The 21216-nt window shown below is 40.9% G+C and overlaps 1 protein-coding gene across 1 annotated transcript in view; it reads right to left on the bottom strand.

Annotated features, from left to right (window-relative positions):
- SLC38A1 (solute carrier family 38 member 1) overlaps positions 1-21216 on the bottom strand; it is a 63532-nt gene that overhangs the window by 18510 nt on the left and 23806 nt on the right. The window contains exon 5 of the mRNA XM_056117791.1: positions 382-455. Coding sequence (XP_055973766.1) covers positions 382-455 — 74 coding nt within the window. The remainder of the gene's footprint in view (positions 1-381; positions 456-21216) is intronic.

The raw sequence follows: 21216 nt of genomic DNA on the forward strand, positions 1-21216 counted from the left end.
CAGATTTTGGAGCGATAGCACAGCGGGTAGGGCATTTGCCTTGCATGCGGCCAACCGGGGCGACCCGAGTTCGATTCCTCCGTCCCTTCAAAGAGCCTGGCAAGCTACCTAGAGTATCTCGCCCGCACAACAAAGCCTGGCAAGTGATGTGTTGGATATGCCAAACACAGTAACAATAAGTCTCACAATGGAGACATTACTGGGCCCGCTCGAGCACATCAATGAACAACGAGAGACAGTGCTACAGTGCAGTAGGTCAAAGTACTCTTTTTTCTTTAATGATTAAGATGCTGAGCAGAGAGCATCATTTATTTATAATACCACCATGAACACTTTTCAGTCTGACTTTCATGTCACAAAATAGACATATTCTCAGCTTACCTGTTTCCTTTGAACAGATCAACAGAAGGTTTATTGAATATATAGATAGCAGTGTCACAGAAGTCAGAAGTATGCTGGAGAATAAAAAACAAATTTTCTCATATAACAGAATATAAACCAACATTACATTTTAGGACAAAGGTTTATTTATACATCTAACACTATTTATTGCTAATATCTGAATTTTGCAAGTTATTAACCAAACCTTTGATTTTTTTGGTATTGATTGAGATTCTGTGATTTACTATAATGTTAGTAATGGTTTCTCATGCACGTAATTCCAACATCACAACCATTACCAGTGTACCCACCTTCCTCTCCCAAGGACTCTAGCACCCCTCTCTTTCATTCCGCCCCCGACCCAATTGTGAGGATTAGTTCTCTGGTGTTGTTATCTCAGGAAATTGTTGCTGCCTCGCTGCCACACTTTCTTCTTTTCTTTTCTTTTCTTTTCTTTCTTTTATTTTTATTAGTGAAACACCATGAGGTACAGTTGTAGACCTACAAATTTTTGTGCTTGGGTTTCAGTTATATAATGATCGAATACCCACCCCTCCACCAGTGCCCATTTTCCACCACCACGGGTCCCAGTATCCCTCCCAACCCCCATCCCCTTCTTTTAAATGCTACCAAATAAGGAACTGCTTTGTTCGAATCTGTGCAACTAACAGTTCAAATCTGTTACATAATTCAAAATCTAAATAGCTCACTGGGATCACTTCAGTAGAGATGACTTGAAAACATTATGAAACTGAATTTTTGTACTGTATATATAGTCTTGTCACATTCAGTCTGAGGTATAACAAGTGGATGTGGGAATAGGAAGGAAGGTGAGGGAAAGGTCATCAGTGATCACGTGACTTGGGGCAACTTTCTCTATCCCTAGATTCTTCATTTATAATATGGAGACACAGAAAAATCATGTATAAGATTTTTTTTTTATCTACTCCTGACCTGGGGAGGTAGTGACGAAAATAACAATACAGGACTCTTTCGAGGCCCTGTAATTGGAATGAGTCCACTTTAATTGTCCTATGATTAATTTGAATCAATACATAGGATCACTGAGATAAAAAAATTCAGTATTTTTCTACAACTGGTTCCTCTAAAAGAAAAAGTACATCTTTAATTAGTGGGGAAGTTCTGACAATCAAATGTAATGAAAAGACTTCTTTGAATGATGAAATCATGTTTTTGTTTTAGTACATCTGGCTCATTATCAAACCCTCCTTGAGAAAAAGCACAGTTAAAATGATCTGAGTGATTACAAAGATTATTACTGAATTGTTTGGTAAAAGCAGATACAATGGTGGGAAATAAAGTCAATTTGTTAAAAAGAAAAGAATTCTAGTCCCCAAATGAAACCACTTACTTCCTGATGTAGGGAAATATATCACTAGAACAATCATGAATGCAACAAATTACACATTTGAATAATTAAGGCAATTATTTTTCTTCAGAGAGGCACTTGGCACATCACACAACTCATACAACTCTCTCTGCCGGCTGTCTCCTCTTAAGACCACCTATTGAACCACTCTGCTTCTGAACCTCAGCTCAGAGAACAGTGCCTTTCTTTGCTGTAGGCACAGAAAGTGCTCCTTAGCTCAATAGTAGTCTTAGGGCATTTTATTCCTCTCGTGTGCAGTGCAGTCATGCACAGGTAAGTAGGGAGTACACAGTGGTCAATGGCATGACAGAAGGACCATTAGAGGTTACTCAGGAAACAAGAGCTCAACAGTTTGAAAAAACTAAAACAAACCACAAAAAGGGAGGAAAGGAATGAAAAAACCCTAACAATCTGGGTGAAGGTTAAATTGAGCAGCTAGGAAAGGGAATCAAGATATTAACTGAGCAGATAGGAAAGGGATCAAGATATGATTATAGGAGAGAGAACCTGGGAACGCTTGTGGTGGGACTGTAGAACACCGTAACAGTAGTGGTGATAGTTAGAACACTGTAGGTCAAAAATAAAACTATAAATAACTTTGCAATTCATGGTGCTTTAATTAAAAAAGATTGTAAGGAAGAAGATTCATATATATACATATATATATGAATGGCCCAGTGGTTATATATATATATATATATATATATATATATATATATATATATATATATATGAGACCCTTGAGTAGGAGGGTGATTAAAAGGGTAAGTTCCTTATTATTAATTCTGGTTGATGGACGTGAAAAAAAGTGAAAATTTGAGAGCAAGCATTAACCAATCCAGTACCCTTGAGATATGTGATAGAATTTGAAGTGTCAGTCAGAGAATAAGACTCATAACTGTGATGTGACTTTTGTCCTCTTACAAGACAAATATTATTTATGAAGAAGCAAGCTTGACTCTAACTCAGAGTTTGTTCCTGTTGCTCGGGTCACTGAACAGTAAGTGAGAACTCCCACCAGTGCTATCCTTCTCTAAGGTGACAAGATCGCTAAGGAGCGCTGTTGGCGCAGAACAGAGAGGGGACAGCTGCCATGTGGGGGTCAGCCACATGTGTTTCGAGTGACTGTGCCCCATTAGGTCGATTCGCCTTTGACTCTCTTGAAGACGAGACGAGAGATTAGCTCTGGGCCTCTAATGAATAAGAAAATCTGACCTCAGAGGAACTACATGTCTAGCAGGAAGGAGCATTACTAATACCTACACAATGATTCACCAAAGTCCTAAACTCCACGGACTCAGTACTTACTAATAAGAGAAACATTACAAGGGAAAATATGCCCTCTGTTAGCATCCCTTTGGTTCACTTGGCTCTTGCATGTTTTTCTTGCCTCCTAATAAGTCATAGTGGGTTGACTCCCTTGTAGCTGATGCCCACCTGGTCAGTAACCTCTTGTCAAGAGGTAAAGAATTGCTTCATAAACTTCTACTATTTCTTTGTTTTTCAAGTGGGAGAAAAGTGTTGATCAGGAAAGATGTAAGCAGTTTTCACCTATCTTCTCCACACTAAATAAAAACCAGTGAATACGATCCTCCTACAGTGATGAAAACTCACTTGCTCCCACATTTCAAATGTAATACTGAACCCCAGATGAAAGGACTTTCAGTGAGTCTGACAGCCTCTACCCATACCCCAGTCTCTCAAAATTCTTTTCCATCTTTCCCCAAACACTGAGATTTCCCCTCAAAGATGGAAATCTAGTATAAAACAAAAATCTTCTATCAAATCAGTAAGAGGCAAACTGTATGTCAAACTCTGAGTGCTTTAGGCAACAACAACAAAAAACTAGCATTAATGCAAGTAAAACTGGGAACACCTCCTTGTTTCAATTTTGGAAAGAAGCAGTAAGTTTTCAAAGTTGCTATTAATAGTTCTTGGAATTGTTTGAGAGGAGCTAGTTGAAGATGTGAGAGATAGAGAAAACATGGCATCCAAAAGAAAATGCAAAGAGAAATGACTCAAGAGTGTGCAATGACTTATTCTAAATTCTCCTAGTTTGAGCATGATTATTCCTCTCTTTGACCAACTAGATACTTGGACACATAATTGTGGTTGCTGAGAAAAAGAAACAAGCTGGTGTTCTTGTTTTACTACAGAGGAACCCTAGATTCATGTTGGCATGCCTTTTGGATATTAAGTAAATTTCCACACTGCTAACTGTCATCACTAGTTTTATTATGGCTGAAAAAGACATTTTTCATTGGAAACTAAACCTCAGAAAGAAACAGTTGAATTGTTATGGGTTGTGTATTTCAGACTTACCTTCTGAAAGAGAAAGGGGGTTAGAATATTAACTGGAACAATGGGATATGAAGAAGTGGAGGAAGGATACTGAGTATTTTGCATGATGTGATCAGAAAAATTTTGAGAATCTGCATGTCAACAACAAGATGATTGAAAAGATGAGGTGAGGGATATCCTTGGGCATCGTGTCCCCTGAGAAAAAAAGGGTATTTGTTGGGAGACTAAAAGTTCTAGACTTCTGTATTAGGGAGAAACTTCTAGAGAATACCCATCCAACTCTTCACCCATCACAGGAAATCTCGATGTTGCTTGTCAAAATAGAGATAGCCAGGTCTGAAAGTATGTTCTGTCACGGACATATGGAATGCATGTCCACTACATCTGGAAAATTCTGTGCACTGGAACTGAGGCTAAGCTGAAGTAACAGATACTCTTATGTCCTTGGGTCCCAATTTTACTCTCTGTACCTCTATAAATCCACTTGAAAAGGCTTTCCCCTTTATAATCCCGAGGATGTTCATTTTAAGATTGTGTTCTCTGTCTTAAACAGCTACAATTCTTTCAGCAATGACCCTGTGAAAGTTCAGGTTCTTTACATGTCAGTTGTGGTTTAGTTCTCATCAGTGCTTTTGGAGACTGTGTGCTAAGAAGAGAACAATGCGAGCACAGAAGTTTCAGTCCCCAAGTACAAAGTGAGTAAGATTACGAATTTGAGTTGGGGTTCCCCTTTCATTTAAGGTAACCTATTTTGGCATTCACTTTTTTATGACAGTATGTGACACTTGTAGTGTAAAATAGTTTAAGGAGCCTAGTTCTACAGTGGGCACTTCATTTTTTTAAGCTAAGTGCAGGACTATGTGCAGGAAATAAGATCAGTCTTATTTCCACTACACTTCATCTTGGCAGAAGTGATAACTTTTTAATTTGCTGATCTTTACTTAAATTATTAATTCTTACATATCTTGAAGGAGTTCAACCATTATCTTGGTTCAGAACTTGAGGGTAACTTCATCCAAGACCCTGTTATGGACTGTGACAAGTCAAAACCATGTGGATATGGCCTGTGGTCCAGTCAACTAACTACTGCGCAAGCCGGTCATCCCCGATCATCAATATCCTCTCTCATCCCTTACATCTAATTCACTGCAAGGTTCCTATCACTTACACATGCCAAACAAGCCCCCAAGCCCATGTGCTTTTCCCTCACCTCACAGCCACATTAGTTTCTTGTCAAGACTCCCTTGTCTTGACTCTTTTGGATTAATCTCCACCCAGAAGTCAGATGCTTTATTATGTTTCTAATATTAGACTGTGGGGCAGACCATTCATTTTAAGTTATAGTCAGTCTTTCCTATTTAAATATCCATTTATACAGAATACCAAAGATAGCACATAGTTAAGAATAAGTGAATCTACAAGTTAATAGAACCTCATTTGTAAATCCTGGAACTATGCCAAATATCGTGTCAAAATCAAGATAGTCCTCTGGGCTCAGCAGGACCGGGAGTGGAGATCCTCTGCCCGTTTTCCCCAGTCTCTGGAAATCCAGGGGTCACACCCATAAGCCACCTCCTGCTGGGCGCCAGATAATCTCGTCATCGGCCACCTTCCAGATCATACAGCTTTTTCTTCCAGAAGGAACCGACATGATGCCCACCATAGCCATACCACCAGACTTTGGGCCAGGCTGTTTTCACTTGGGGAGCCCCAAAGGGGGGTGGGTGAGAGCCCTCCCCGCCCCAAGGGACCCAGCCTCGACAGCCGAAAACCTCCACAACCCAATCGCCACCACACTTAAGTCCGCTTCCCACACATTCAGGCTGAGCCTCACTTATGAGTGAACATATTTCTGGACCTCGCCCACACGACACCTCATAAGACACTCCCTACCTATTCTCAATATGTATCATGCCACATCTGATGTGGTGCAAATAGTAGGCAACAAATCATAGAAGGAAATATATATGCATATATACATATTTTCATATATATATATATACATACACATACACACACAAAAGCTCACATCATTCAACCTTTAACAACATGTTAGTGATATCCTAAAGAATGTCTTAATGGCCCCTGTCAAAATAGAACAATCTTCTATCCACACTGTTTCCTCTATGGATACTTCTTTGGAGCATTCTCAGTGGTTTTTCATAACAGACAATACAAAATATATTATTTCTGTTGTGCTCTGGGACAGGGATTGGGGCTTGGGATGGAAACACCCCAAATTTGGTGGTGGGAAGGTGTAATGGTGGTGGGGTTGCTGTTTGAATGTCAAATGCAATCAAATATTGTGAACTACCTTATAAAATAAAAAAAAAATTTTTTTAAAAAAAGACTGTCCTAAGCCCCAATAGTTCATTCTAATCTCAAAGATAAAATTAGTTTAGCCTGAATAATTAAGAAAACCCTATTGGCTTCCAGGAAGGAATGTATGCTTCTGTAGTTGCCCATACTCAGGATCTTTTACTACTGTTGAATGCTGAGATTAAAATTTCTTCATTTCTAGACCTCTACTGATATTTATTCCCTCAATGATTTCTTAGACATTTCACAGCTCTAGATATAATTATTGCTACATATGTGTGTTTTGATGCTGGAAATCAAACTGGGGTTCTCTAATACATGCAAGGTCTACCATTGAGTCTCACCCCTCCTTCCCAAACGCAGAATATTTGACTCATATCTTAGAACAATGACAAGCTAAATATCTATTTTAAGAGCACTTGCCATTGTTTTGAATAATGTTGTAGGATAGTGATATTTTGTTACACCACAATAAATGAACAGCTTTACAGTGAACTTCAGTTTTTGAAATACTCTATGCTAGTGAAGTAGAAAGATGTGACAGTAACAGAACAAAAACTAAAATGGCCTATAGCGTGATTGTGTTAAAATTTCACCACTGTATTTAGATATCAAATCCTGTTCTCCAAATTGGAGGATTTTATTGATAAGTGAGATTAAACTAACAAATACCTTAAAGGAGATACAAACATTATTTTAAAAGCCTGCCTCTGTAACAATAAATCAGGTAACAAACTAACAACCCAGTATCAGAGACCTTGAAAAAAGAAGGAATCACTGCAGAGGATCCCCAAATAACTCAGACGGGGGTGTCCACAGCACTCAAGCAGTTGAAATGTTTTTAATTCTTCCAGATAATCCTTATCAACTCTCCTCAGCATGAATCTGTGTGGTCAAAGGTTAAGGAAGCTCTTCTCAAATGTTAACGTGCATATACAAATTACCATAAGATCCTGTTAAAATAGAGATTCTAAATTAGGTCTGCACTGTGAACTGAGGTTTTGTGTTTTGAACCAGCTCCACGGTGATGCTGATGTTTCTGGTCCATAACCCACGGCTGGAATAATAAAGGCTTTAAAGGACTAGACCAGGTTTTGGGTCTCCACATCTCATGATTCTGTTTCTCACACCCGGAACTTGCTGGCCACTATGGCTGCAGGCAGGTACCACACCACATCATTATACCTCTAACATGGATCCCACAGAGAACCAGGTGAGATTGCAAGAGAAGGAGCATCAGCAGTCAGCTACTGCAGTGAGGTCTCAGTGTGAAAGCAAACATCTGCTGGCTGACTTCCTCAGAGGGATAAGAGCATTACTTACTCCCTTACTTACTTATCAGGATATATACTTTATAGTTGTTTATTTTCTACCATAAGAGTATCTTAACCTGTGATGTATTCGATATGTCAAGCACAGTAACAAGTCTCACAATGTTATTGGGCCCGCTCGAGCAAATCAATCAACAATGGGAAGACAGTGACAGTGACAGCGACAGCGACAGCGAGGAATTATTAAAGCAAGGCTGACATACTTCTTCTTAGACTAAATTGGATTTACAAATAAATAAAAAGTCTCTTAACTACACATCTATCCAAACCCACAAATTATGTCACTCCTTCCAAAAGGGATCTGAGGCGCATGACCATGTATAGTTCTTCCTCTTATAAATTTGGTTAAAAACATACTACATGCATGTGTGTGTGCATGTGTGGCACTGAAGAGCAAACCCAGGGTCTTATACATTCAAGGCAAGTGCTTTCCTGCTGAGCTATATCTCTTGCCCCTTAAACTAAAAAACTCTTTGCTGAAGGAAGGAGTCTTTATCACCAGTCCTGCTTTTATCTGTCATAATTTCCCATCAGCTCACAGTTTATTACTCCAAATTACATGCAGATCAAGGCAGAACATTCAAAACAAAATTTAAAACTCAGTTCATGTCAATAATACAAACTCTAGGAAATACAACATTTCATGGCCAACCATCTTTGCCCAGTCTTTGCCCAGTCTTTCCCTCTCTTGCTGCCCTTCCCCGTCTCTTATAAATCTTCCTTCTACCTGCCCACAATCTCTCTGCCCTCCTGTACTTGCCGCCTGCATATTTCCTTCCATTTTTTCCCCTCCACCCACTCTCGCTGATCTTCCATTTCACCCCATCTCTCCCTAAGAAAAATACCTGTAGAAAGTGAGCAAAGATGTTTAGGAGTGTGCTGCCTGGAAGTGGAAGATGAACTGTGCAGCATGGGGAACTCAACTGAGGATAAAAATATGAATTTAAGGTGTTATCATCTGCTTGATTAGAAAACTCAGATACCGGGGAGCTGAAAGGTAGGAAAGCTGGGGTCCTTGGAAAGAGGGAGAGAGATATGTTAGGGCAGCGTGTGATGTTGGTATTATGCACACAAAAACCATCACAAAACAACACCAGTATTATAAGTCACAGAATCTCTCAATTAAAAAGACGTTTGTTATACTTTTTTTTAAAAAAAAAAGTGGCTGGAGCCATAGCACAGCGGGTAGGGCGTTCGCCTTACAAGCGGCCAACATGGCCGACCCGAGTTCGATTCCTCCGCCCCTCTCGGAGAGCCCGGCAAGCTACCGAGAGTATTCGATATGCCAGACACAGTAACAACAAAGTCTCCAATGGAGATGTTACTGGGCCCGCTCGAGCAAATCGAGCAAAAGAAAACTCAGGTTCAGTGACTTTTCAGGTCAGTATAAAACAGTTGGTGGAGTTAGGATACTTAAAGAGTGGGAGAGAGAGGGGATGAAGGATCCTGCCATCTGAGTAAGGGATTGCAGGGCAAGGGTTCTTGGTGAGATTCCAGGGTAGATATGGGAGAGTCTCTGAGAACGGGCCCTGGAGCAGAAGAGGCTGCAGAAGCAGGATGTCTGGAACATAACCCAGAGCAGATATGGAGCAGCCTGGGAACTCCTGACTTACCTAGAGTAGCCATGCTGGTAGGAGGCATTAATGAGAACTCATACAGAAAGAGACAGGCCCAAAAGTGAGGAAAATGACCCAAGGAAATCTGAGTCATTAATTCATGTAAAAGTTTTAAATATTAAAAAAATCAAACTAATCATTTATATACAAATGTATTTCCTAGAGCTTAATGTAATATAATTAGTAAAATAGTTTATTGATCATTAGCAGTAATGCATTTCATTATATTAGACCTATGCTAAAAGCACCTTTAAAAAAACATTTCACTATAGTACTATTACAATTTCTGTTTTATAGATAAGGAAATTGAAGTTCTAAGAGGTTATGTATTTTGTCAAGAGTCCTCAAACCCTACGGTCAAAAATTCTTACCCAACACACTTCATTCTCTGTTAAAGACAAATATTCACAGTATAAAATACTAAGACCTAAGCAGAAGACCAAAATGAGAATAAAATACATTAAAATATTAACAGGGCTATGCTTCAAAGCTGGGAAGTTGGGTGATTATTTTATACATTTTCAAAATTTTTTAACAACTATTACTTTCATAGTAGCACTGTAGCACTGTCCTGTAGCACTGCCCTCCCATTATAGTCACTGTCACTGTCCTCCCGTTGTTCATCGATTTGCTTGAGCGGGCCCAGTAACGTCTCCATTGGAGACTTGTTGTTACTGTGTTTGGCATATCAAATACATCATGGGTAGCTTGCCAGGCTCTGCCGTGCAGGCCAGATCCTCTCGGTAGCTTGCCGGGCTCTCCGAGAGGGGCGGAGGAATCGAACTCGGGTCAGTCATGTTGGCTATACACAAGGCAAACGCCCTACCGCTTTGCTATCACTCCAGCAAAGTTTTGTGTGATGAGTAATTTGCCGCATGGATACTCTTATCAGGCAGACCGCACAAAGGGTATTTGAATCCCTGCTCCTGGTTACCTGCCTGGGGCATGGAGGAGGTGCCAGGGGTATGATGTATAATAAGAAAGAGCATAGCCAGGTATAGCCCCAGTTTCTAAATATTTTTCACATTTAAATATATAGTTTTTGCTTTAAAAATCTGGGGCTTCGCACAAGAACAATAGTACCGTGGGTAGCGTTCTTGCCTTGCATGCAGCTGGCCTGGGTTTGATACCTGGCACTACACATGGTCCCCTAGCCTACTTGGAGAAAGGCCTGAGCATCACCGGGTGTGGCCCATGAAACAGAAAAAAATTATCCTCAGGCTGGGAACAATACAGCAAGTAGGGCGCTTGCTTTGCATGCCAGAGGCTCTGGGTTCAGTCCCCAGCACTGCCAAAAGCGAATCCTGAGTACCAAGCTGGGAAGAGCCTCCAAACCCCGGCAGATGTAACCCCTCTTCAAACAATAGTAAAAAAATGGGAGTTTGGAGCCAGAGAGAGAGCACAGTGGGCAGAGTGCTTGCCTTGCATGTGGCTGCCCCAGGCTGAGGCTCTGGTGCTCCATATGGTCCTATTGAGTCCACCAGGCATGATACCTGATTACTGCTGGGTGTGGCGCAACAAACAGAAATCCCATTATAGTAAAAGTATTATAAAAAGTATTATAAAAAGTATTATATTACTATTCTTATCCATTTAAGTCCCAAGCTCATTAATGTGATCCTTATTTCGCTGTCTCATTTGCCAAGGTGTCGAAAATCAGATGGGCTGGTCACGTAATGAGATTTAAAGACGACCGTTGGACTAGAGCTGTTACTGATTGGATTCCACGGGATGTCAAGAGACCGCGTGGCCGCCCACCTACCAGATGGTCAGACTTCTTTGTCAAGGTCATGAACGATCGGTTTGAGGCCCTCCATGTTCCCGGAGCGAAGAGATGCCATTGGGCTACACTAGCACGCGACAGGGACAAATGGAGACGTTACTGGCGCCCGCTCGAGCAAATCGACGACTAACGGGAAGTTAAGTGATTAAGTGATTATTTCATTTAAAGAGATCACAATACATTTATGGAAAGGAATACAAATGTATTACTGAGTCCCAAAGTGGACTTATCACTAAATTTTGTTTAAATTTCAATATTCTGATGGTCAGAGGACAAAGCAGGAAACAGATGAGTATAGGATAACATTGTCTTGTCGTTTATCCCTGGCCGCAGGGAGCTTAGGTTTATTGGGTTGCACACATCACAGTGCTCCCAAGGCACTTCCATTCCTGTGTGTTTATCTTTAACCTCTTCTCCAACAGGTCAATCACCTTTATCCCCAAATCAGACTCTGTTGATTTGTATTTGTAAGTGAAATATTGCTTTTCTCCTTCTCTTATGTCCTTTTGTGTAGTTTACTTCAGAGCAATGTCCTTTTTGTATAGACACAGGAAGACAGTTAATGCTATGCTTTTGTAACTTGGGAGTTAATTGACTCTGAGTAATATTCACTCCTGGGCATCTGTTCTCTCGACTTAAGTCTCAGTTGCTCTTAATTCCTAGCACCACAAAAGAAGGGTTCTGATTAGGCACTGGATGGACTCGGGTCAAGCTGTGAGCAACTCTGGCATCAAAACGGGACAGGCCAAGAGCCATAATACTTAACTATAAGTTAAGAGCATGGTCACGGACAAATTCTGTCATGATCCAAAGAGTAACAACTGGATTAGGACCCTGCTAGGGTTAGGAAAGACAAATCTGGCCTGAGCACTGTAGTCTGGGATCTATAGCGAGATGTCCCCAGAGAGCTGTCCTACAAGCTTAATGTATCTCTTAATGTGTCCATACAAAATGACTAATATTAAGAAGTAGAATTAAGATGAACGTTTGAATGGTTGTTGGGCTAAGGAAAGGAGAAACACACTCCTAGGAAGTTTTCGACCTTGAGCAGATCTCCTGGGTGCAGGAGATCAGGAAGGGCTTTCATATGTTGATTGTGCTACTGAACTTAGGTGTGGTTGCTACCCGGAATGCTTGGTGGTTGGGAGCGAGACCAAGGCAGCGATATGGAGTGAGGAGAGACTAGCATGGGAGACAGGAGGAGATGGAATGAGGGGTAGTGTAAGACTGGAATGGGATGCTTCGTGAGACTGGAACAGGCATGTGGGGAGAATGGAATAAGCAGCAACTGATCACCTACCAGCCTGGAAGCCCTGTTCCCCTCTTCATGTGTCATTGGTGGCGGCTGCAGGCCGAGGTGGGGAAGCGACTCATGGCCATCCAAAGCATGGCGGGTGAGAGGAGACCACAACACTACCGCCATGCTCACATTTATTTTGTAATTACACAGACGAGGACCTCTTCTTTTTACAATTCCTCCCATTTTTTTTCTATTTAAAAATATCTAAATTCTTTGGTGCAAAGTTTATCTTAAACTAGCCCCTAGTTTGGGTGTTTTTCCTAGAGTATTAATAGATCACTGCTGACAAATTAATGTAATATATAGTATGATCCTAAACAGAAAGAAGTATTTTTTAAAGGCATGCAGATATAGAGTCTATCATGCTTTGTGAGGTTAAAAAATAAGCTAGTAGGCGGTCTTGAGTTTAAATGAGGAAGTTCAACCAGTAAGAGAGTCTTGCACCGCTACTTCCCTTTTTCACCTACAGTTCTTGGAAGAGTTGTGGGTTTTGTTGGTGCTCCATTTATAGGTCCTAAAAAAATTTTTTTTTATCGAATCACCATAAATCATAAAGTTACAAAGTTATTCATGATTAAGTTTCAGGTGTACAATGTTTCAGTACCAGTCCCTTCACTAGTACCCACTTCCCTCCATTAGTGTCTCAGTTTCCCTCCTGCCAACCCCCACCCATCCTGTCTCTATGGCAGGCTCTTTTTCCTAATAGCAAAGTAGTTTACAAAACTGTTACTGATAGGATATTATGTGTATCATATTGCCTCCTTTTAGCTGGTCCAGACTGACAACTTCCCTTTGTCATTGTCATAGTGGTCCCATCCTTGACCAATCCCATTTCTCCCCACTTCCATGGCAAGCTTCATACAGAGGACCAGTTATCCTGTTCCTTGTTACAACTTGCCTACCATAATACAAACAAGTAAATAGAAAAGACATTCTATGCATCAGAGATGCACAAAATTGTAAATTTATAGACAGTGTAGGTATGTTGCCTTTTGCAGGCTAAGAAAAACAAAGGTCATGTCATGCACACACAAAGACACTCTGCCTTCTATAGGGCCATAAAAACAGGCTTCCTGGAATCCCTTATCAGATACATCAGAGATGACTCACCAACTAACCCTAACTGCTCAGCTTCTGAAACCAGTGGGTGGGACTCATCTTTCACACTTGCAAACTCTTTCACTTTACAAAATGGGCATTTATTTATGGGCATTTGTTAACTGTTTTCCCATGTCCCTATTTCTGAAAAGCTTCTCAAGCCAGTGAATTTCAGTGGAGTTCAATAGCACCATTGCGGTCCTTTTTACATGTATATCAAATGTTGCCAGGTCTCAATTTTCCATTTCTCTCCTTTCAGTATTATTATTCTTAAACAAGAGACTCTGATGTCGGTGATTTTTGCTGCCAGATAAAGGACAACAATTTTCCCTTCAGATCATTTCTAGGGAACAGTGGATATTAATTCAGAGAATTTAAAAACAAATAACTGATTGTCAAAATGGAAGAAAAATGTGACTATACCCAAGGACCTCCTAGGTTCATGGGGATGAGCAATTTCTTTACTGATTTCCTCTTAACTGCCCCATTTTTCTTTCTTTTTTTTTAAAAAAAATTGAATCACCATGAGATTCACAGTTACAAAGCTTTCACGTTTCAGTTTCAATCATACAACGATCAAACACCCATCCCTCCACCAGTGCACATTCTCCACTACCAATGTCCCCAGTATCCCCCCTTTTCAAACCTCCCCCTGCCTCCATGGCAGACAACTTCCCCCATGCTCACTCTCTACTTCTGAACTGCCCCTTTTTTTCAATCATAAGATTCCAATTTGTCTTCTCTTGGGAGGCAAAGAACTTGAGCATGTACAAAGAAAATAACTTAACATCAAAAAGGAATAAATTAACAAATATCATAAAACATTTTTGCTAATCTAAGTGAAAATGATAATCTTGCTGGGCATGGGTCAGATTTTCTAGAGTATATATAATGTAATAAAGCAATGGCCATATAAGAACATGTGGAGTACTTGACTCCACCTGCCCCCCAAAACCCCGATGGCCGCAACTTCCAGAACCCAATGAGAAGTGCAGGTAGGTGGTTTCAGTGACAGCAAACTCCAGGCCTCAAGGGATAGGAGATGGGCTGCTCCTTCCCACCAGTCCACATAGGATCCTGGACGTCACGCCCACAAACTGCCCTCGGCTGCTACTTAAACTCTTTAAGGGCCATGATCCAGAGACACAAAAAATAATCTCTGAACCAAGCAGCATGCTGCAGAGATTTCTCTAGACCTTAATTATCTAAAATTTTAGAATTCCAGGAGCACACAGCTGCTTTTGCAGCTGAGTGAAATATTGTGCTATTCATAACAAGCAATACAAAAGAGTATATGGGGGAGATTGTCTGTCATAGAGGCAGGGGGGAGGGGTGGGAGAGGGAATGATATTGGGGACCTTGGTGGTAGAAGATGTGCACTGGTGGAGTGTTGGGTGATTGATCACTGCATGACAGAAACTAAAACAGGAAAGGTAACTGTATCTCACAGTGATTAAAATAATAATATTCTGATAAAAAAAGTAATGTGGAGTTCATGCCCAATTCAATCACCCTAATCAATGGCTGAATAAATAGCAGTACTCCTACATTAAAAAAAAAAAGTGGAGTACTTGCAAAGGTACACTGCAGCCTCTTTGCAACACTGTCCTCCCGTTGTTCATCGATTTGCTCGAGCGGGCCCAGTAACGTCTCCATTGTGAGACTTCTTGTTACTGTGTTTAGCATAATGAATACTCTCGGTAGCTTGCCAGGCTCTCCGAGATGGGCAGAGTAATCGAACCCGGCTCGGCCAGGCTGGCTGCGCACAAGGCAAATGCCCTACTGCTGTGCTATCACTCAATTTTGAAGAATTTTATTTATTTTTCTTTATTATTTATTTTTTCAAATTTTATTTTGAAATTTTGAAAATTAGAGACTTCAAAAAGCTATCAACTTAACTAAGGAAGTAAAGGACCTGTACAAAGAAAACTACAAAATGCTACTTCAGGAAATAAAAGAGGACACAAGGAAATGGAAAAATATCCCCTGTTCATGGATCGGGAGAATTAACATTGTCAAAATGGCAATACTTCCCAAAGCACTGTATAAATTCAACACGATCCCTATTAGGATACCCATGACATTCTTCAAAGAAATGGAGCAAACACTCCTGAAATTTATATGGAACAATAAGCCCCCACAACTAGCTAAAGTAATTCTTGAGTAAAAGAAAATGGGTGGAATCAACCTCTCTAACTTCAAACTCTGCTACAAAGCAGTAATAATTAAAACAGCATGGTACTGGAACAAAGGCAGAGCTGTAGACCAATGGAACAGGGTTGAATATACTGACATCTCCCCCCCCCCCCCCAAGCATACGACCACCTAATCTTTGATAAGGGGGCAAGAAAAGTGAAGTGGAGAAAGGAAAGCCTCTTTAACAAATTGTGCTGGCAACAATGGACAGCTACATGCAAAAAAGTGGGCTCAGATCTGTGCCTAACTCCATGTACAAAAGTAAGATCAAAGTGGATTAAAGACCTCAACATCAGACTGGAGTCCATAAGGTACATTGAGGAAAAAGTTGGCAAAACCCTCCATGACATTGAAGCTAATGGTATCTTCAAAGATGTCACGCCACTGGCCAAGCAAGTGAAAACAGAGATAGACAAATGGGACTACCTTAAACTAAGAAGCTTCTGCACCTCAAAAGAAACAGTGATCAAAATACAAAGACAGTCTTCAGAATGGGAAAGGATATTCGCCAAATACACATCCAATAAGGGGTTGATATCAAGGATGTACAAAGTACTGGTTGAACTCCACAAGAAGAAAACATCCAACCCCATCAAAAAAATGGGGAGATGAAATGAATAGAAGCTTTCACAAAGAAGAAATCCGAAAGGCTAAAAGGCGCATGAGAAAATGCTCCACATCATTAGTCATCAGGGAGATGCAGATCAAAACCACAATGAGATATCATTTCACGCCACAGAGACTGGCCCACATCCAAAAGAACAAAAGCAACCGATGCTGGTGCGGATGTGGCTAGAAAGGGCCCCTCCTTCACTGTTGGTGGGAATGCCGACTGGTTCAGCCCTTTTGGAAAACACTATGGACGATTCTCAAAAAATTAGAAATTGAGCTCCCATTTGACCCAGCAATACCACTCCTGGGAATATATCCCAGAGAGGCAAAAAAGTGTAACCGAAGTGACATCTGCAATAGTCTGTTCATTGCAGCACTCTTTACAATAGTCAGAATCTGGAAAAAACCCGAGTGCCCAAGAACAGATGACTGGTTAAAGAAACTTTGGTACATTTACACAATGGAGTACTATGTAGCTGTTAGAAAAGATGAAGTCATGAAATTTACATACAAGTGGTACTACATGGAAAGTATCATGTTAAGCGAAATGACTCAGAAAAAAAGGGATAGACATAGAAAGATTGCATTCATCTGGGGAACATAAAGTAACAAAATAGGAGACTAACACCCAAGAATAGCCAAGATAAGTACCAGGAGGTTCACTCCATGGCTTGGAGGCCAGCTGCACATGCTAGTGGAAAAGGCAGCTTAGATAGAGAAAGGAGCACCAGGTAAAGGGTGTTGGGAGGATCCTCCCAGGATGGGAGAAGCATGCTGAAAGTAGACTATAGACCAAACATGATTGCCACTCAATGCCTCTCTTGCAAACCACAGGACCCAAAAGGAGAGAGAGAGAACAAAAGGGAATGCCCTGCCACAGAGGCTGGGTGAGATGGTGGGGATAGGGGGTGGGAAGAATGCTGGGACCCGTGGTGGTAGAGGATGGGTGCTGGTGGAGGGATGGGTACTTGATCATTGTATAACTGAAACCCAAGCACAAAAATTTGTAAGTCTGCAACTGTACCTCATGATGTCTCACTAATAAAAATTTTTAAAAAGCTATACTGAGGGCTGGAGCGATAATACAAAGGGCAAAGTGCTTTATTTGTACACTGCAGACCCAGGTTTGATCCCTAGCACCATGGTCTCTTGATCCCCACCAGGAGGGATCCCTGAGTGCAGAGACAGGAGTAAGCTCCGAGTGCAGCTGGGTGTGGCTCCCAAGCAAAAACAACACAAAACATTAAAAAGCTATGCTGAGATGGTTAGTTAAGAATACAAACCTAATGGAATGACAAGTTTATCACTACAATACATGAAAAATACAGCACTTATGCTGATTGATGGCTCTAATCCTATTTCTGTTTCTGCCTTTTATAGAACCAATTGTAAAATACTGTATGGAAAGAGAGAAGAGAGCCAGTATTCTGTCTTAGTTTGCAGTCTACTATTTATTCATTTTTTTTTTTTTGCTTTTTTGGGTCACACCCGGCGATGCTCAGGGGTTACTCCTGGCTTTGCACTCAGGAATCACTCCTGGCGGTGCTTGGGGGACCATTATGGGATGCTGGGAATCAAACCCGGGTCGGTCGCGTGCAAGGCAAACACCTTACCCACTGTGCAATTGCTCCAGCCTCCCTCTTCCTTTTTAGAGGAAGCTACAATCACTTCTGGGTGCCAGGGACCCAATGCAGGCCTCCAGCCTGCACTCAGCCTGTAGAGCTATCGCTCTGACCCCAGCATCTCTTATTGTTAAGATTTAACTTTAGCAGCTTGACTGTTTTACTGGTTTGCTTGTAACACTGTAATCATAGCCAGTATAATTGTTGTATCTTGTTGGTGGCAGGATGGTGATAAAGTCCACCAGAACATGGGGCTGGAAAGATAATACAGTAGGTAGGGTGCTTGTCTTACACGTGGCCAACTGGGGTTCAACCTGACACCTATCTGGTCCCCCAAGCACTTCCAGGACTGATTCCTGAGCACAGAGCCAGGAGTAAACTCTGAGCACCGCCGATTGAGGCCTCCCAAAAACAGAAATGAAACCAAATCTTAAGGAAAAGAGAAAAAAATTCACTGACAACTGTAGCACTGTACTGTTGCACTGTCCTCCCGTTGTTCATCAATTTGCTTGAGCAGGCCCAGTAACGTCTTCGTTGTGAGACTTGTTACTGTGTTTGGCATATGAAATATGTCACGGGTAGCTTGCTAGGCTTTGCCGTGCGGGCGAGATACTCTTGGTAGCTTGCCGGGCTCTTGGAGAGGACCAGAGGAATCAAACTCAGGTCGGCCTAAGGCATATAATCCGCATCAAAGTGAAAATTACTGGTATTAACTCTTGTTGGTGAGTTCTGCAATAATAGTATTTTCATTGATCTTCACAGCCTACTTAAAATTTGAGAGTAAACCAAATTTTCATTTGATCATCCCTTCTCCCTTTTATTAAGTTTGTAATGAAAATGAGGGCCATTTGCTCTTAAATCTTATTTTCAAAATTTTGGGGTATTTTGGGGGGGGCTTTTTGGATCATACCCGGCAATGCTCATGGGTTACTTCTGGTTTTACACTCAGGAATTACTCCTGGCAGTGCTTGGGGGACCATATGGGATGCTGGGAATCGAACCCGGGTTGCCGCGTGCAAGGCAAACGCCCTATTCGCTGTACTATTGCTCCAGCCCCCTGGTTTTGTTTTTGAGTTATGCCTGGCTCTGTGCTCAGGGATGACTCCTGGCAGTGCTCAAGGGATCATACGTGATGCTAAGGATCAAACACAGACTGGCCTTAGACAAAGAAAGCAACTTAATGGCTGTACCATCTCTCCAGTGCAAGCTTTTTTTCCTTTTTCAATTTTACAAAAGTATAATCTTTGGTATTTATGTGAAAGAATAAATTTATTTTGGTGAAACTTTATTGAGAATCAGTATATAAAAGCATGGTTTTTGTTTATATTAAAGGAAGAGGTTGATTTGAATAAGTATAGTTAGATATTAATCCTTCTCTTGTAGGGCTCAGAGTTGAAATGGGAAGGCAAACTTGTCAATATAATAGAAGTGCTATTTAGTTTGAGAAGATAGAGATTCTACCAAAAAGAAAAGGGAGATTCTCTCTTCATCAGAAGGGAGGATCAGAGAATCATCTTTAATGATGGGTGTGACCTGGCCTTACAGGAGCATCGGGAATGGAAAGCAGAGAGGAGACACACTGGGGTGGGCCCTGGACAGGTAATGGTGACTGGTGCGGTACAGGGGGTTAGTGTGGCCAACACAGAGGGATGAGGTGGAAAATGCTTTGTGGAATAGATGACACAATGCCACTTGCTTACTCAGTTCTCATGGCCTACATATTTCCATTGCAAGCTTACTTTTAAAATCAAGTTTTCTGTAAGAAGTAGCAGAACTTAACACATTGCTAACTCTAAGTTCTCTAAAAAAGGATGTTAGAGATGGAACAATACAATAGTGGGTAGGGTGTCTGTCTTGCATGCAGTAGACCAGGTTCTATCCCTGGCACCCCTATGGTCCCACGAGCGCACCAACAGTGGATCCCTGGGCACAGGCCAGGAGTAAGCCCTGAGCACAGTTGGGTGTGACCCCACCCACGAATAGTTTTCCCCTCAGTTTCCTCCCTTAAAAACACATGGCCAAACAAAATTATTTTCAAAGAGTATAAACTGCAAGTACTTAATCCATTCTCAGACCCTGTTGTCACTGTCAATAAGTAATTTTCTTGTATTTCTCCAAATATTCTGTACACTATATGCACATATATGCAGCCTCCATCCATGTGCATGTCCACCCTATATTATTTCTTTTCATATAAAGCATTACTGGGAAATTTTTCCATAGAAGTGCACATGTTTTACTCTAAATAGTAGTCTAATATTCTTTTATGGAACTATCGTGTTATTAACCAATTCCTTAACAATAAAATTGCTATAACTTGATTTTGGTTTTAAATCTTTTTGTTGTGGTTGTTTGTTTATAGGCCACACCCCATGGTGCCCAGCACTTCTTCCTGACTCTGCACTTAGGAATTATTCCTGGTTGTGCTTAGGGGACTATATGGGACTCTGGGGACAGAACCTGGTTGGCTGCATGCGACGCAATTACCTTACCTGCTATACTACCTCACCAGTCTGTTTTTCAATTCTTTTTTTTTGGGGGGGGTCACACTTGGTGATGCACAGGGGTTACTCCTGGCTCTGCACTCAGGAATTACCCCTGGCAGTGCTCAGGGGACCATATGGGATGCTGGGAATTGAACCCGGTTTGGCTGCTTGCAAGGCAAATACCCTACCTTCTGTGCTCCAGCCCCTGCTGTTTTTCAATTCTTAATAGAAACAAGTATAGCTAAGTCCTCGAAAGGAATTAAATTCATGGACTCAGAAAGGCAGTAGGGAATATTAAGTATCACATGACAGAAAGGCAGTCAACATGACAGTATGAATCAGTTTATGAGGTTTACTTGTTTTATAATCCACTTTAGGCATATATTTTATTTGCTGTAACAGAATTTGACCAGCCCTGATCCATAGTTGGTATAGTGGATATTGCTAAACTATTTTAATTACTAGAACAACAATGATTCTTGATGAAATAGTAGCAAAATAACTTAGGGATCTTAACTGATTTTACAAAGTGATTTAAAGTTACTTATGGAAAAACTTAAATTTCATCTTCTGATACACATTAACATTGAATCTTGAAGGACACATCACTAAAAGGCAGCCTGGAGAGATAGATACATTTCTACTAGAGTCCCTTATGTTCTAAGCTATTCAATTGCAATTATTTAATCTGTAAAATGGAACTCATACTTCACTGTATTGTTTGGTGTGAATCAATAAGTTAATCTGGCATATGTAGTTACTATTCAATACATGCTAAGCA

The sequence above is a fragment of the Sorex fumeus genome, unplaced genomic scaffold (assembly GCF_029834395.1).
Source record: "Sorex fumeus unplaced genomic scaffold, SorFum_2.1 ptg000036l, whole genome shotgun sequence".
NCBI lineage: Eukaryota > Metazoa > Chordata > Mammalia > Eulipotyphla > Soricidae > Sorex > Sorex fumeus.